Below are 18,520 nucleotides of genomic sequence, written 5' to 3' on the forward strand. Positions count from 1 at the left end.
ACTAGTCCATCAGGAGGTGTGTAACTCTCCATCTCTTCTTCGCAAGCCAAACTCCTGGTGTTCCTCCTATTTCTGTCACTGTTCCTTCTGCCGTTCTGTCCCCCATCATCTCCCGTCTGTTAAGGATTGCACCCAAAAAAGCTCTTCCTTGGGCCCCCTTCTCTTTTCCTTCTCCATCCCCTGCTCAGCTCTCTGCAGATAAGTCCATATCTCACCTCTCACATTCGTTTCCACATCACCTCCTGCCCGCTAGACAGCTCTACTTGGATGTAGTATTGACATCTCAAAGGTAGGGTGCCCAAAGCATCTTCTTCCCTAAGCCCGTCCTTCTTCTAGACTTCCCATCTTCTGTCCAAGGCACCGCCCTCCCCTCCAATTACCTAGGCTGGAAACCTACTTCCTATCATCTTCTAGATCGAGTGGGTTCAACCTCTGTGCGTCTCTTGTGTCCGTCCCCTTCTCCACGCTCACACAGCCCGCTCCCCCGGTCCAACCCCTCATCGTTCCTCCCCTGGGCCACCGTAATAACATGCTACCTGTCTCAGGCTCCACCCCCCTCTCCATCCCATCTCCCACACAGTCGCCAGAGAATCAGTAGGTTCCCATGGCACCTCGGTGTACCCCGGAAAGCCTTCCGCATTCTGTGGCCAACATGGCTGCTCAAATGGCTGTCGTCTACTCTTTATGCAGTTGATGGGGTGATCACCACCCACAATCCCCCTGGCTGGCACTCCTCTACATAAAACACGTGAGCTTGAGGAAACCTCTTAATCATGTGATTTAACTAGAGCCCGATGGGCGACCTAAGATCAAGCTTTTAGACCCCAGCCATTCCAGCCCCACCCCACCCATGCCCTGTGTCCTGAGCACTTGCTCCTCCTGGTCGAGTGTAGACATATGGTGGTAGCTCATAGGCTAGTCAAAGTGTGGAAATCAAGTAAAGCTTCAGGTCACCCTACATGCACACAACATATACCGCATGTATACATGCATACACACACACACAATGCACGAACACATGTATACATACACCACAGTCAAATCCCTGTACATATATGCATGTATACATCATGTTTATATACATACACATATGGACATATATGAGCATATATCACATGTCTATATACGCCTATACATGCACGGCGTACATAGCACTCACTTATAAACATACATGTAATATATAGGTGTGGATACATATTACATGCATGTACACACATGTATTATATACACCCACAATGTGCGCATATCATACCCCCACACACATACAGCCACCCCACTACTTGTCCAACTTTGGCTATTGATTCTGCCTCATCCTTCACAAGGAGGTACTGTGCTTCTGGAGTCAGAGGAGCTGGGTTCTAATCCTACAGCTGAGCCTGCCTCAGTATATGACCTTGGGCCCTGCCCCTCCCCGGACCTCAGTTTCCCAGAGGTTGTACTAAACGGTCTCCGAGGTCCCTTCCGGCTCCAGATGAGCCGTTGAACCAAAACAGCCAGAGCTCGGCCACACGGCTTGGTGGTCCGGAATCTTCCGTTCTCCGGGACTATGGAGAGGACAGCCTGTGAACTGTAGGGCTACTGAAAATCTTCCTGGAGGTAGTGGAGCTTTCTCATTTGGAAATTATGATCTGCAATTTGGAAAATAAGTGAGTCAGGCATGGAAGGATGAGAGAATGAGAGACTCCAGGGGCCAGGAATGATATAAGCTTAAGAGGCAGGGGCTGAAAAGAGTCAGGAAACCATATGGAGACAAGAGAGGGGTCACATAGGGGAGCCTGGGGGGTCATGGAGGGGAGCTGTGGGGGTCACATAGGGGAGCCGTGGGGGGTCAGGAGCCGTGGGGGGTCATGTAGGAGAGCCATGGGGGGTCACATAGGGGAGCGGTGAGGGGTCAAGAGCCATGGGGGGTTCACACAGGAGAGCCGTGGGGGTCATATAGGGGAGCTGTGGGAGCTCATATTGGATCCATGTGGGGGAGCCAGCTCTGAATGCCAGATGAGGAGCTGGGATCTGCTGGGCTGTGCAGAGAAGGGATATAAGAGGGGCCTTCTATGGAAGTCCCTATCACAAGAATAAATGGCGATGACCCTCTGACTCTGGGTCAAGGCCTGATTGAGGACATTAGCATCTCAGTGGCAGAGGCGAGACCCAACCATTGCCATCACCCTCATTTAAAATTATCTCCCACAAAGCCCTCTCTGGTAACATCTGTTAGGGGGTGCCTAAAAAAGACCACACAGATCTCGTCCTGTTGTCCGGGGACCCAGAGTCACCAGCCTTCCATCAGACCTGACAAACATGGAGAGATGTTGAAATCACAGCCTATCAGAGCACATCCTAACTTCTCAGTCTGTCATTCAAGGCCCCATTCTATCTGGAGAAGACATAGTGCCTTGGAGTATAGGTATGGCTCAAGAGTTGGAAGGGACCTTGGGAGCCTTAGCCTAATCTCCCCATCTTACAGATGAGGAAATTGAGACCCAGAGCGGGGGAGGGACCTGCCCTAGCTGCAAGGACCCTTCTTTAGAGATTATCTAGTCTAACCCAGAGAAAGGACTGTGGGAACTGAGTGGGGATCACAACATAACATTCTCACTCTTTGTTGTCGTTCGCTTGCATTCTTTTTTTATTCATTTTCTTTCCTTTTTGATCTGATCTTTCTCGTGCGGCAAGAGAATTATATAAATATGTTTACACATATCGGATTTAACCCATATTTTAACACGTATAACATATAGTGGATTGCTTGCCAGTTAGGGGAAACACAAGACTATGCAAGGGTCAATGTGGTCACATTATCCATGCATGTATTTTGAAAAGAAAAAGCTTTAGTAATGAGGAAAAAAGGGGATTAGTCTGACTCCCTCCTCTTACAGATGAGGAAACTGAGGCTCACAGTCACAGAACAAGTTATTGGGCTGAGCAAGGACTCTGGACTCCCAGAATGGAGTTCTTACTGCTCTCGTGAGCAACTGGTGTTTCTCGCCTAGGGTCATGCGAATGTTTTAACAGAGGAGGAAACTGAGGCCAGAGAGGCTAAAGTGCCCATCCATGTTCTCATATTTAGCTAACGGCAGATCTGGGAGGATGTATACAGTATTGTGAAGAGAATATTTGCTGGAATTCAGGACACCTGGGTTCAAATCTTGAAATCTGGCACTCACTAGCTGTATGACTCTGGGCAGATTCTTTTCTCTTTCTGGGACTCAATTTCCTCTGCTGTTAAATGAGAAGGTTGGGCTCAACGATGCGTAAGGGCCTTCCCACTTCCAGTGGTCTCCTCTTTCCCCACGAGTGTGTGCTGTCACCTTGTTGCTATCGCGGGCCCCCCAACTCCAAGGGCCCGCTGTCCCGCTTCTGCCACTGATCTCCCGTATGCTTTTGGGTCCTATCCCCTTCTAGGAAGCCTACACCAGGGTGCTGATGGGAAACATCGACCTGTCTAGACTTGTCTTCCCCACGTCCACATCAGGTGGGTCTCGGACACACGGATTCGATCTCAGGACAGTCGAGATCAGAGACTGTGATGTGCCATCTACCGGGCACCCACCTTCGGGCTCCCTGCTGTCCCATCACCTGACACTTGAAAGCCATCCGGGCCCAAAATTGGGACCCCAAATTCAACCACCTCTGGCCGGGCTCAAGGCCAGGCTCTGTCACTTGTCCCCTGGATGACCTTCCCCTCCCCGACCTCCCCCTCTGTGAAATAACGAGCGGTGAGCTAGATGACCTGTGAAGCTGCCGCCAGCTCTCGATCTGGGAGCCCATGAGTAATGAGAAGATGATAGAAAATAACACTTTTTAATAAGTGCTAGATTGTTCTGAAAGGCAGAGGAAGGAGAGCCAATCTGTGGGTGGGAGCAGTCCTTCCTAGAGGGAGCTGGGAGGTCAGGCGAGGTAGGAGGCCTGGGAGAGGAGGGAGGGCCTGAGCCTGAGCGAGGGCAGCAGAAGGCTAGGGGCGGGTAGAGGGGCCGGGGTACAAGTCAGCGTTGCCGGAGCAAGGGCAAGGAAGGGGGAAGAGGCCCAGAAAGAGCTAACCGGGGCAACCCTCGAATGCCAGGCTTCACTGCCCACTGTCCCCTTGCCCTTTCCCCAACAGCACCGCCATCCTCGGTGCTTCCGGCCCCAGCTTTAGTTTGCTCCTCTCTGATAAGTCCAAACCAGCTCAAAGGTGGGCCTTGAACCAAGGCAGCAACGGGCCCCAGCCACACCTAGGTGTCCCTAACTCAGTACCGTTTGTTTTCTTCTTTTCCAGGGAGAGTGGTAGAGGCCTTTGCTCGAAGAGCCCTGTGGAAAGCTGGTCTCAATTATGGGCATGGCACGGGTCACGGCATTGGCAACTTCCTCTCCGTGCATGAATGTAGGTGACCTGGCGGGCACCTGGGAGGAGGGGCTCTGAGTGCTAGATCAGCGTTCCCTAGCCCTGTGATCTTGGGCAACTCACTTTCCTCATCTGCAAAACGAGAGCCCCTTTCTGCTCTAGAACTATGAGCCTGTGCTTTGCTGCTCCCCATCAATCCCCCAGTACCACACGCCCAACCTTCCTCGCACCTAGTCTGGCCAGGAACCAGGCAGGGCCCTATCTGCCCGCCTCACTCACTCCCAGCCCCATTTGTGCTAGGAATCCCCGGGGGTCCAGGGCAGCATGGGAGTGAGTGACCTTCCGGCTTCAAAATGCTATAATTTATTGAGAAATCTCTCCAGGTCTCAGGCTACCAGACGCCTCCATCTGCGTCACTCGGCCCCCAATCCTGACCCTGAGCTGCCACTCTCATGGCCTAGGCTAATGTGGAACCCCATGCCCTTCAACTAGACTGAGTTTATTTCTTCAGTAAACTCTTGTTGCCCTCACCAAGCCCCTAACCCTCTTGCTAGGCCATCATTTCTAACACTGTTCCCCTCCTCTACTTGTCCCCCCCCCCCCCCCCCCTCCCCCCCCCCCCCCCCCCCCCCTTCACTGAGAACCCCGCCTCCACCCTCCATCACCAGCCCTCTCTGAGCCGCCATTCCCAGCGCTGAGCCTCCCTCCCACAATGCTCTGGGCCCACAAAGCTAGTCTGGTAACATTCTCTCTTCCCCTCCAGGGCCCGTGGGATTCCAATCCAATAACATCGCTATGACCAAAGGCATGTTCACATCCATAGGTAAGGCCCCCAGCTCCCCCAACGGTGGCCTATGGGACAAGTCTCCTCCGCTGGGTAGAGCCCAGAGAATTGGCCTTCCCCTAGTGTGGTAGGCAGAATTATAATGAGCCAGTTGGGCCCCGGGGCAAGCAGCAAGAAACACCCTTCTAATCAACTTTGTAATTCATTATGTGACAATAATATGAGTAATTAAGACAAAATCAGTTGAGTAGGAGGGGAATTTCTTACTATCAGGGCTTCTTAGCGGCAGGAGCAGCGGTTGATGGTACTGTTTCAGTCATGTTGGCACACTAAGCTTCGGCTTCAGTATTCAACCTTCCAGTGAATAGCCTCAATTAATTCTTTTAAGTATCGACTGATTTGACCTCCTTGCTGTCCGAGGGACTCTCAGAAGTCTTCTCCGGCACCACAATTTTATAGCATCGATTCTGTGGCGTTCGGTTTGAAGTCCAGCTCTCGCAGCCGTGGAAAAACCGACTGGAAAAACCATGGCTTTGACTATACAGACCAACAACGGGAGGGGCGTTGGCTAGTATACCAACTTCTTAGCCGCTGAGGGAGGGCGCCGGGGTTAAACCCGGACCCTTCTACATGGTGGCAGGTAGTCTGGGCCTTGGGACAAAGCTCAAGTGGTACAGCCTTAGTTTTCCCTCTGAGCATAGAGGAGAGAGAACGGACTTGGAAAGAGAAGAGCTGGGTTTAAACATAAGCTACTCACTTCATGTCCTCTCTGAGTCTCAGTTTATTCTTTTAAAAATAATGGAGGATTTAACATATATTGGATTATTTGCCATCTAGGGGGAGAAGGTGGGGAAATTAGAACACAAGGTTTTGCAAGGGTCAATGGTGAAAAATTATCCTTGCATATGTTTTGAAAATAAAAAGCTCTGGGGCAGCCAGGTGGTACAGTGGATAAAGCGCCAACCCAGAAATCAGGAGGACCTGAGTTCAAATCTGGCCTCAGACACTTGACACTTACTAGCTGGGTGACCCTGGGCAAGTCACTTAACCCCAATTGCCTCAGCAAAAAAAAAAAAAAATGGAAGCTCCTTTTAGGGTAGGGAGATCATGTGGCGGTGGAGATCATGTCCCATAATTTCTGCAATATCCAAACGACGAGGGAGGTGAGGGACTCAAGATAGGAAATAAAATGCTGCCTTTAGAGTTTCAAAGGTGTATCTGCTCACCTAGACACCCATTCTTGCAAGAAATGTAAAATACATCTTTCCTGCACTCAAAAAAATCAATGAAGGCAAGAGCAAGAAAATCTCTAAAATTGGGAGCCTGTCACGCTAGGGTGGCATTCTTAGGGCCAGAGGGCCAGGCCAAGCCCATAGCATCTCAGGCCTCTCCCTCCCTCTCTTCCCTAAACCCCACTACCCTGCATGATCCCATGATTTCTCTGCTTCCAGAACCCGGTTACTACCAGGATGGAGCATTTGGGATCCGCCTTGAAGACGTGGCCCTGGTGGTGGAAGCTAAGACCAAGGTAACTTAGCACTGGGGCTGTGCCAAGAATACAGCCAAGTGAAGGGATGGTCATGGACCAAGTGGGTGGGCGGGGAGAGAAGGAAGGAAGGAAGACGGGGAGGAAGGAAGGAAGACGGGGAAGAAGGAAGGAAGGGAGGGAAGGGAGGGAGGGAAAGAGGGAGGGAAGGAAGGAAGGAAGGAGGGAAGGAAGGAAGGAAGGAAGGAAGGAAGGAAGGAAGGAAGGAAGGAAGGAAGGAAGGAAGGAAGGAAGGAAGGAAGGAAGGAAGGAAGGAAGGAAGAAGCTCTTTGGGGGTGGCAGTAAGGAGGCACTAAAATTTGGAGAGCTATGAATGACAGCCTGTTATTCTGAAAATGTATTGGATTGAGCATCAGAAGGCCCTCCTCAGATACTTAATAGAGGGCAAATCACTGTCCTTCTCTAAGACTGTTTCTTCATCTGTGAAATGGGCATAATGAGAATTTGCACTCATTACCTCATGGGGAAAACCTTTTATGAAATCTAATATGTTGTTGTTTCCATGTTTGCTGTTACTATAAATTGGTGGTAGGGAACTAAATGGCCAGAAGGTCCATGAACTAATGGCATTTCCTAACACGTACACACACACACACACACACACACACACACACATATATGAGTCCTGGGGTTGCTTTGGGCAGAGGCCTTGCTAGCCCTCACCTAACTTTGGCTTTTACCTCCTTACTCTCCTGCCTTCTCTTCTGTCCCCCAGTACGGCACGTCCTACCTGACCTTCGAGGTGGTGTCCCTGGTACCCTACAGCCGGAACCTCATCGATACTCACCTGCTACTGCCTGAACAGGTAAAAGCCCCATCCTGGAGGCCTCGGACCCTTTGTCCAGGACCGACCTCCCCACAGGCAGTGAGGGTCACAGGGGGCTGGGCCGGACCTGGGTTTGAGTTCTGCCTGGTAGGTGAGCTTAGTCGGGCCCCTTGTCCTCTCTAGAGCACTGGTTTGGGAAGTAGAGGGAGTAGCTTCAGTTCCCCCTTGGGCCATACATATACTATCTGCGTAGGCCCGGGCAAGGCCCTTCCACTCCTGGGACCTCATTTGCCTCTTTTGTAAAAGGCACTTGGATTAGCTGGCCTCCAACACCCCCTTTAGCTCAGAGCCCAGGATCCTGGGGTGCCACGGTCAGCGGAAGTCACTGCGGGCTTACCTGTTGGGGAGGAGGAAATACCATCTCAAAGAGGCCTTTGGGAAAACGCCCAGGTTGCTTGAACGTGGGTAGAAGGATGGTTCCGGGGCCCACTCAATAACTCAGTAACGTGGCCCAATGGCGGGCCCACGAGCCGAGAGGACAGCAGGAGAGGCCTGGTGGAGGCTTCCTCCCCTCCCCCTCGTGACATTTGACTTTGAACACCCTGGCTCGAGCCACTCTGCCTTTTCCTTGACAGCTCGAGTACCTGAACCAATACCATAAGACAATCCAGGAGAAAATCGGTCCCGAGCTACAGAAACGGAAGCTGGAGGAAGAGTACCAGTGGCTCCTGAAGAACACGGAGCCCCTGGGCCACAGCTCCAGTCGGGCCCACCAGCCTGCGTCGCTGACCATCCTGGCGGCAGCCACCCTGGTGCTGGCCCTGGGCCAGAACCTATAGTGAGGAGACCTCCTGGGGCTCCCCTCATCCCTGCCCGAGGCTGAAAGTTCAAGGCCACTGTCTCCAAATCTTAAATTTGCACCTTTCAGGGAAGAAACTTTCGGAATGAAACATGTTTCCCCTCTCTCTCCCCAACTAAGTCCAAGGCCTTCCCATCCTGGACTTGCTGCCCCTGATCCCGGGCCAGGAGTCCTGCCCAAGGGAATCCAGACAGTTCCCAGTAGTCAAGGCCTCTGGGCCAGGAGTCTACTTTAAAGTTTACTTTAAAAAAAGATTTTTAAGAAACATATTCTCTCGTTTTTCAATGAAAGAGTCAGAGGTCTTTGTCTGGGGTCAAAGGGCTTGGATTCAAATGCCGGCTCTACTAGGAGACCTTAAGTCTGTCACAACCTCTCTGGGTCTCAGTTTTGTGAAATCATCTGAAGGTTGAACTAGATGACCTCAATGATCTCCTCCTGGTTCCAAATCTATGCTCCTATGGTCTCCCCTCCCCCAAACCCTCCCTCATAACAATTTATGCAAAACAAATCAAGTGTTAGCCACGGGTGCCCAAGTCTACCCCATTCGTTCCACGCCAGTAGTGGGCCGGCTCTCTGCCAAGAGCCAGGAAGCACATTGCACCACAAGCCTTACCGGTCCGGAGCCCGCTGCATCGACCGCTTCCAGAGTTCGCCATCGTTGTCCACCTTTCCGCTATCATGGGCAGCCTGCCAACTGTTTTCTGGCTTCTGCTCGCTCCCTGCTTCAGCATCAGCTCAGACAAGTCCCAAGTGTCTCTGAATTCCATACATTTAGCGTCTCTTCCGGCGCAATCACATGGCATTTGTTCACCACAGTTTCCTTAGACGGTCCTCGGCCAACACGTACCCCCTTTCCTTCCGATTCCTCACTATTTGTACACATGGTGGTATGATAGGATACCCGCTAGTTCTGGAGCCGGGTGAGCTGCCTCTGAGACTTACTAACCTATGTGACTTTGGATAGGTCAGTTCTCCTCCCCGGGTTTTCTCAAAATGAGGGGGTTGGGGGCAGCTAGGTGGTGCAGTTGGTAGAGCACCAGCCCTGAAATCAGGAGGACCTGAGTTCACATCTGGTCTCAGACACTTAACACTTCCTGGCTCTGTGACTCTGGGCAAGTCACTTAACCCCAACTAGCCTCAGAAAAAAAATAATTATTTTTTTAAAAAATGAGAGGATTGGACAAGATGGCTTCTGGAGACCCTTCCAGCTCCGGATTTAGGATCTAAATACAGATTCTAAAAATCTAATCTTGGGCCCTTGGGGGGAGACGGTTGGCCCAGAGACTAATCTACTATAGCCACTAGCTGCCCACACCGGTTTCCTCTGACCTCAGCTGCTTCTTCCTCAGCTGATTTGTAAGCCTTTGGGCTCCCAGCGAAGGCTGCCTCAGTCTTTGGTAGCTGGAGGGCTCCTCCCCATTTCCCAGCACAGCAGGAAGGAGAGGAGAATGGTCTGGGTCCAGCTCAGAGCAGCGCTCATCTCCTACTGGGGTTTCTGGCCCCAGCTCCCAGGCCCTCTTCAGCTTTCCCAGGTGCCGCGTGGCTCCCTCCCCAGCCCTGACCTTTGCCTCTCCCGGGAGCTAATTGCAACCCAGGAACCGTTTAAGGTTGGGGAGAGGAGTCTGAAGGGGAAATGAGGCTGGGGGGAAGCCGCGGAGGGGGAGGAGAAAGGAGTGGTGGAGCAGAGAAGAGGCCGGGGAGTTCTACGATGTGTGGGAATATGACCAGAGAACTGCAGAGCTGAAGGTAGCTTAGAACTAAGAACACCTGGGGCAGCTGGGTGGTACAGTGGATAGAGCCCTAGCCCTGAAGTCAGGAGCACCTGAGTTCAAATCTGACCTGAAACACTTAACACGCCCTAGCTGTGTGACCCTGGGCAAGTCACTGAACCCCAATTGCCTCAGCAAAAAAAGAAAAAAAAATGTCAAAGAACTAAGAACACCAGAGATGGGAAAGACCCTAGACCAGAGAATGCTGGGACTTGGAAGGAGTTGAGAAAAGAGAATGGCTGAGCTGGGAGAGGCCTCAGAACATGGAATTTCAGGGCTAGGATGAAGCGTAGAACACAAGTGTCAGAGCCAAAAGGGACCTTAGAAAATAGAACCCTCCCTGGTGATGGTTCCACTTCTGAGATCTCGGCTTTTTATTGGTTTGGGTTGGGGCTGCCGGGTCACGCTGCTGACTCATATAGAGAGCTTACGAACTTTGCTAAGCCATCCCTTATGACAAAGATTTTTTTTTTTTAAAGAGAACATTTCAGCAAAACTAACCAACATTCTCACAACTTTTTTTCCCATTTCAAACACGTATAATCAAGCAAAATGAAGTCCCACCTTGGCCATGTCCCACGCCCACTCCAGCCCAGATAGATTTCACTCTGCAGGCTGAGCCCGTCTCTCTGGAGATAGGCAGCATGTTTAACCACAAGGCCCCCGGAATCGTGGCCGGCCATTGGTCAATCAGAGCTCTAGTCTTTCCCAGTTGTTTGTCTTTAGCGTGTTGTCATTGTTGTAATAACTGTTCTTTCATTTCACTTTGCATCAGTTCATGGAAGTCTTCCCGGGCTTTTCTGAGAGCATCCTGCTCGTCATTTCTCATAGCCCACGAGCACTCCATCATAATCAGACGCCACAATTTGTTCTCTCCAGCCAATGGGCGTCCCTCAGTTTCCAGTTCTTTACCACCACAAAAAGAGCTGCTATAAATATCCAACCTTTCAAAGGAGGGTCACAAGCTCTCCATTGGTTCATTAGTTGGAAACAGCAGGATTGTCCTCTTTGGAGTAGAAACCACTCAGGTTCAGGCCCTCCCTAAGACACCTGCTAAACTGGGAAGGGGAACTCGGTCTCAGAAAAAGAAGAAAAACTCCCGCCTCCAACCTTCTCCTCTCCTCCAAACCCCCCTTTCTAGGAGGGTTTACTCTCCCCTAGTTCACACCTGTGCCCATATCCTGTACTGCTCACTGATGAAGGCTCTGACAAAGAGAGCCGTGAGCCCTTCGAGTCTGCTTACTGGGGCCTGTGGCTTTTGTGGTAGGTGCCCAAGTGGGTGTATCGGTGTGCCCGGGGGTGCTGAGCCGGAATCAGAAGCTCATTCTGGCGCTGAGGATCAGAACTGAGTTCGCCAACCTGAAGAAAACTTGTGCTCCTGGCCCCATTGGCATCAGGCCCTCCCTGATCCCTTGAGCTAGTAGTCCCCGTGCCGCCCTCGACTGGGTACCTCTCACCCAAAGCTTCAGAATTCGCACGGACCCCAACCAACCAGAGGGCATTTGAGAAGGAGCCAGGATGTAGAAGCGCCTTGAGACCATGCCCAGGAAGGCAGAACTTCCTAGAACTTACCCTACAAGAGGTAGAAGTAGTCTGGAGGCAGATTTCGTTTTGAGATTAGGAAAAACCTCCCACCCACGAGAGCTGTCCCAAATGCCCCTGGGGGAAAGTGGGTTCCCTAGAACCAGGGGGTCTTTAAGTGAAGGCTGGAAAGATCAAGCAGAAAAAACACAGGATCGTGGGAAGAACACTGGCTGGAAGGAGCTGGGTTCGAATATCACCTCTGTCACTTGCCAGCTGGCTAGACTTGGTTGGATTTTGGATGTGATAGAGGGGTCCTAGGAGGGCTGGCTTTTGTTCACGGTGCACCTGGTCCCTAATTCTGGACTGCTTCTCTAGGAGGGCCCAACGAGAGCCAAGGGGACTAAACGGCCTCCGAAGTAGATTCTGACACTGACATTCTGTGATCCACCAACAATCCCGTCTTGGGGGAGCTGGAGAAGCCACGTGGCTGTCCGATGTCACCCAGCAGGAGGGTTGCCTGGTTCGGGTCCTCAGAACGGACTCAAAAAACCCAGCCTAAGGAGGCCAAAACAGGGGAAGTGGGCCCCACGGCAGGTCTACACAACGGACCTTCGGGGTTTCAGAAGTTCGTAAGCTCTCTATATGAGTCAGCAGCGTGACCCGGCAGCCCCAACCCAAACCAGAAAAAGCCGAGATCTCAGAAGTGGAACAATCACCAGACAGGGTATAACTGTCCCGCTGTCCTCCCCCGGGTGTGTAGGCCCCAGATCGGGAAAGACACCGACAAGTTGGAGTCTGCCCAGAAGAAAAGTTTCAGGGCTCTGGCTAGCCTGAAAAAGAGAGATTGAGAGTGGAAGGGTGAGCTAAGATGTGAAAACTGCCTACTATGTGTCAGGCGCTATGCTTGGCATAGAGAGCACAGATAAACCCAAGCCATCCCTGACCCCGGGAGGCTTCCGTGCTACCAAGGCCAGGAAAAAGCACATGGATGAGTAAATGAAGTTGGAGAACAGAGGGGGCCTTCCATCCTTACTCCCGCCTCTGAGGAGCAGAAAGCCTCCAAGAAAGGGATTCTGGCATGGCCTTCTCATTACCAAATAGTGGCAGGGGGCAGGAGAGGTCCCAAGGTGGTACAGAAGGACAGCTGCACAGACACTGGACACGCCTTTGCTGGGATGTCTCCTTGTGGCATCTAGTGTGCCCAAGGAGGGACAGACTATTAGATCTGGCATCAGAAAGCTCCAGCTTCACATCCCTTCTCTGCGCTTATCAGTTCGGTCCCCACAGGCCACTCATAGAACCTCTGGGGGTGTCAGACATCTCTCTGGGGCCAGAAGTTATTGCTGGGTTACCTCCAGACTTGGTAGAGGGAAGTCCCGCCCCAACAAAATCACAGGCTTTCTCCACCGTTGCCATGATGGGGCAAGAGAGGGAAAGTCTATTTGTCCCGCTTGGCCCCAAAGGACAGAACGAGGAGCGACGGTTGGAAGGAGCGGAGAGGCGGGTTTGGATCACATCTGGAAAAGAATTTCCTGATAATTCAGACTGTCCCAAAATGACATGGGCTGCCTCACAAGCTGGCTAGCTTCCCCTAGTTATAAATCTTCAAAGAGACTTTGGATCTGGAGCTGGAAGGGACCCAAGAGACCCCCAAGGGCTCAACTACTTCATTTTACAGAAGGGGCCTGGAGCTGAAACGACTAAAGTCACGCCGATATAACAAGTGACAGTGGCAAGGCCTCCGACCCCAAATCCAGGGCCTCTCCAAGATACCATGCTACAGATGCCAAATGATTCAGGAATAGCGTAGGAGTTCCCTGCTCAGATCCAAGACGGACCAGATGGCCTCGGAAGTTCCTTCCAACTTCAAGATTCTGGGAATCGGCCGTTTAATTTCTGCATCTGCAAAAGCAGGAGTTTGGACTCTAACTGGCATCCAGGGTGCCTTCCAGTCCCATCATTCTCTGGTGCCAGGGCCGAGATGGAAGGCAAGGAAGGTTCAGCAGAGGGGGGAGTAGGGAGGGATGGAGCAAATCCCAAAGCTGCTGCCCGTTCCTCCCCAACAAGCAGGGCCCCGGGAATTTTATTAACTCATCAGGCACTTCCTTAAATCACAAGCCGGGCACTTGGTGCCAAAAACCAAGTCAGAAATGGAGAAAATGTAACAGCAACTGTTTCCTCCCCTAATGGGGGCTGGCCTGGTGCAGCTGGGAGAGGGAGGGGCTCCCCTGGCCGGGCCAGGTCTCTTCACTTCCCTGTTTCTGTGTGAAACAGGAACCCTCTGCTGGCTAGGGTGGGGTGACTGAGCCCCAAGGAAGTCCTGACCACGGGGGCAGACCCAGAGACTGCCCTTCACTTGGCAGGTGAAAAGAAGTAGGAAAAGGTGTTATGCTTCCGTGCAAGTGACCCAGAATGCCATAAGAGCTGGGAGAGAGGCCGGTACCTGAAGAGGGAGGCCCCAAAACCTCCTTTTATTCAGGCATCCGGCCTCTGCTTCAAAACCTGCCATGAACCATGCCCAAAGGATGATCAAACTGTACATACCCTTTGACCCAGCAGTGTCTCTTCTGGGCCTATGTCCCAAAGAGAGGATAAAGGAGGGAAAGGGACCCACATGTGCAAAAGTTTGTGGCAGCCCTGTTTTCAGTGGCAAGAAACTAGAAACTGAGTGGATGCCCATCAGTTGGAGAATGGCTGAATAAACTGTGGTATATGAATGTTATGGAATATTATTCGATAAGAAACAATCGGCAGGAGGGTTTCAGAGAGGCTTGGCGAGGCCTACGTGAAGTGAGCAGAACCAGGAGTACACGGCAACAGCAAGACTATACAATGATCAATTCTGATGGACGTGAGTCTTTTCAACAATAAAATGATTCAGGCCAGTTTCAAGAATCTTGTGATGGAGAGAGCCGTCTGCACCCAGAGAGAGGCCTGTGGGAACTGAGCATGATTCACAACATAGCATTCTCACTCTTTTTGTTGTTGTTTACTTGAATTTTATTTTCTTTTTCATTTTTTCTTTCTTTTTGATCTGATTTTCTTGAGCAATAAAATAATTGTGTAAATATTTATAGAAGAATTGCACATGTTTAACATATATTGGATCACTTGCCGTCTAGGGGAGGAGGGAGGGGAAAAAAATTGGAACACAAGGTTTTGCAGGGGTGAATGTTGAAAATTATCTATGCATGTGTTTTGAAAATAAAAAGCTTTAATTAAAAAAAAACCTGCTACGGATGGCAACACCACTTCCTCCACGTGTGGCCAGCGGCCATCATGCTATGCTACGCTTTGCGATAGTGCCAACCATGTGCCAGGAACTGGGCTAAGCATTAGCAAGGTTTTCCTGAAAGTGAGTCTAACTCTGCCTCTTTTCAGTTCCCACTCATCCTTCCTGGCTCTGCCCTCCGGAGCCAAGCAGAAATGAGGCAAATCCCTCTTTCACATGACTGGCTTTCAGATGCTTAAAGACAGCTTGCCCATCTCCTCTGGGTCCGCTCTCCTTTATTTTCCCATTTATGTTATTCTATTTATTTGTATTATGTTATGTTATATTATATTAATTATGTTATTATTATTATTATATTACCCATTTCCTTCCAATGATCCTCCCTCCACAGAATCCCAGGCTCCTCCAGCCTCCTGTTGATCCTTCTCTGGACTCTCTCTAATGGAGAGCGGGGCCCAGAAGAGAGCACAGTGGTTCTGATGTGTTCTGACAGAGCCTAGGTCACCTGCTGGAAGCCGGGCCCTTCTCCCTGAAGCCAAATATTACATTCTCGGAAGGCCATGTGTGCTTTGCATTCCCACCGTGGCAGCACAATAACCACCACCTTCCTGGTCCCCTTTCTCCCATCCCCCAATCTTCTCCAGACAAACTGCTACCTTGATAGGCCTCTCTGCATCTGGACTGAGAGGACCTGAGTTCAAATCCTTCCTAATGCCTCTACTTCCCATGAGACCTCAGACAAGTCTCTCAATCTCAATGGACCTCAGTTTCCCCATCTGTCAAGTGGGAAATAATGCCCATAGATTAGAATTAGAATTTATGTTCCATTAGAATGTGAACTCCTCGAAGGCGGGAGCTCCTTGTTTTTGCTGTTTCTTTGTATCTCCAGTGTTTAGTACATGTACCAAGTAGGTGCTTGGCATACACAGTAAGCACTTAATAAGTGCTTATTGGATGATTTAGAGCTGGAAAGAAGTCATTGAGTTGACCCCTCTCATTTTACAGAGAAAGAAACTGAGGCCTTGGGGAGGGCAGGGTGATGCCCGAGGTCCCACAGCCAACAAGTAGCAAAGGCAAAATCGAATGCAGGTTGCCTATTCCAGCCTCAATCATCTCTCTGCTGTGGCGTCCCGTCTCTCCTTCCTCTAAGGGTTGTTGGAGGGCCAAATGAGGCCACCTGTAGGTAAACTCTAGCCCTCTCTGGTTCCACAGCCCTTATACTGTTGCTCCCCTGCCGTGAAATTGGTAAGAAGGTGCCGTCAGAGGAGCTTGGGTTTCTCGAGCAGCCTCACCAGATTTTTATCTGTGGCTGACTCCTCCTCTCCCCTCTGAGCGACCGGCTGTAACCACTTCACCTTTGCGTTTTGTGTCTGTGGAGGAAGGGCTGCAGCTGGGGGGCAATCATCAGAGATCATTTTGTTTCCCTAATCCCCTGTACCTATCGTCCCAGTCATTTTTCCCCCTAAGAATCCTCTACCTGGGACCAGAGGCCTAAGCCACAGTGTTGGTGCCGGGAACAGTAGCAGGAAATGGGCCCTAAAATTAACTTTGTAATCCATGATGAGGGGGCAGCTAGGTGGCGCTATAGCGGACAGAGTCCTGGGTCTGGCCAGAGTCAGGAAGACTGACCTGACTTCAAATTTGACCTTAGGCGATCACTAGCTGTGTAACCCCTACCGGCCTTAGTTTCCTTATCTGTCAAATGAGCTGGAGAAGGAAATGGCAAACCACTCCAGTCTCTTTGCCCAGAAAACCCCAGACGGGTCACAGAGAGTCAGAAGTGCCTTAAACTTGCCGACAATTGGTGATGTGAAAATTCAGAAAAACAAATTAACCAGCTGGCTGGTCTGATCTGCGTGGGGAGTTCTACATGAGAAACTCTCTCATCAATGCAAATGGCCCTAGAACGGCCTTAAAAATTGGCCGGGGACACACTGATTGGCTGGTGTCACGGGGCCACTTAAGTGACGCTGGTCCGACTGAGACCGGCTCTTGATCCATTACGCCATGCCTTTCTCACTGAAGAATACAGGAAGTATATTCAGTAACACAAGAAGTAATTAAGATAAATGCAGTTGATTGGGAGGGGGACCTAGCAACTACAGGGCCTTCTGAAGGAGGACATGTGGTACATGAATAGCTTTCTGGTCTCTAAAAGGCAGTGTCCCGGGGTCAGCAACCACTGGCCCTGTCCGCTAGGCTAAGCCTGGGTTCTGCCCAGTCCTTGGCAGCTCTTGGGTGGCAAAGCGATAGGGTGACTGTGTAAGCACCAGTAGTACCCAGCTTGTGGTTTGAGGAGCGAGCTGAGTGCTCTGGACCAGGAAATGCAGACAGGGTGGGGACGAAAGTCCCATCAGGGAGGGAGGGCTAGATTTCCACTGATGGGGAATGGATGCCCACACAGTGAGAGACAAGGAAACTCCATCAGCCCAAGATCCCTTCCCTTGAGATTCTCCTGGTAAAAACCACCGAGCGGTAGGATGACCAAGGTGGGGACACCGTCTCCAGAAGACTCCTGTGGAAATGACTGCTGAGGTTCTTGACGGAGAGAGAGCTGATCAACTCAAGACACAGAATATGACATATATTTTTGGACATGGCCGGTGTGGACATCTGTTTCACTTGACTGTATATTTGCCCTTTCTTTTTTAGTGGGAGGAGAGTTGAAGAGAGGGGAGTTAAGAATACGGTCTCCACCCCCCCCCCAAAAAATCGAAGGAAACAGAAGGAAGGTCAGAAGCAATTACAGACAGCGGGACAGCTTTAAAAGCTACGTGTTCAATTTCTTATATACCTACTAACCAGAAAAGCCAGCTGAACACAAATGCAGATGAGCAGTTTCCTATCCAGTCACAACTTCATATGTGTAGGGAATTGTTCATTTTATTCGGCATTTGTTGAATTCAGGGTAAAGGGGGAAAAGATAGAAGTTTTAAAAATGGCTGGGGAGGGAGAAGACTTGGCAATGGAGGGGGCTTTGATTAGGAGGTGAGAGGGAAGATGGCAAGAAAGCCCAGAACTGAGTGCTCTGTACCAGGAAGTCCCGAGAAAGAGTAGGACAGGGACTAATTGAGACAAATGTCCCATCAGGGAAGGAGGGCTGGATTTCCACCGATGGGGAATGGGCAAGCATGGGCCAAGGTGGGCTTACTCTGTAAGCTTTCTTCAAGGCCTAGCTCTGGGCTCTGTTTCTCCCCCTTCTTTCCCAGGGTGGTTTGGGCCCCAGCCCTGCAGCCTCCCTCTCTGGCCCCTTTGAAGCCGCTGTGGTTTCCCTGTGAGCTTTGCTGCTGCTGCCTTGGCTGAGCAAACAGGAAGCCATACATATCCCGCATGCAGTGCACAGAACTGAAGCCAGGCAAGATGGCAAAGCCAGGGTCCCGTTCTTTGAGCCAGGGCCCCATCCTTTGAGCCAGGGTCCCGTCCTTTGAGCCAGGGCCCCGTCCTTTGAGCCAGAGTCCCGTCCTTTGAGCCAGGGCCCCGTCCTTTGAGCCAGGGCCCCGTCCTTTGAGCCAGGGCCCCGTCCTTTGAGCCAGGGTCCCGTCCTTTGAGCCAGGGTCCCGTTCTTTGAGCCAGGGCCCCGTTCTTTGAGCCAAGGCCCTCACACAGACCTACTGTCCTAAGTTCCCCATATTCTTCTGCACTCCATCATCACCTACTCCTTTCTACTCCATTAATCCAAATGCCAGATGGGTAGGCCAGTTGGCCGGTGGGGAACATCT

General features: G+C 51.2%; 1 protein-coding gene across 1 annotated transcript in view; it reads left to right on the top strand.

Annotated features, from left to right (window-relative positions):
- Window positions 1–8,569, top strand: part of XPNPEP2 (X-prolyl aminopeptidase 2) — a 42,673-nt gene extending 34,104 nt beyond the window's left edge. The window contains exons 16-21 of the mRNA XM_012553241.3: window positions 3,403–3,472; window positions 4,256–4,360; window positions 5,085–5,144; window positions 6,557–6,633; window positions 7,367–7,456; window positions 8,053–8,569. Coding sequence (XP_012408695.1) covers window positions 3,403–3,472; window positions 4,256–4,360; window positions 5,085–5,144; window positions 6,557–6,633; window positions 7,367–7,456; window positions 8,053–8,256 — 606 coding nt within the window. The 3' untranslated portion in view covers window positions 8,257–8,569. The remainder of the gene's footprint in view (window positions 1–3,402; window positions 3,473–4,255; window positions 4,361–5,084; window positions 5,145–6,556; window positions 6,634–7,366; window positions 7,457–8,052) is intronic.
- The last annotated feature ends 9,951 nt before the right edge of the window (window positions 8,570–18,520 follow it).

The sequence above is a fragment of the Sarcophilus harrisii genome, chromosome X (assembly GCF_902635505.1).
Source record: "Sarcophilus harrisii chromosome X, mSarHar1.11, whole genome shotgun sequence".
Taxonomy (NCBI): Eukaryota; Metazoa; Chordata; class Mammalia; order Dasyuromorphia; family Dasyuridae; genus Sarcophilus; species Sarcophilus harrisii.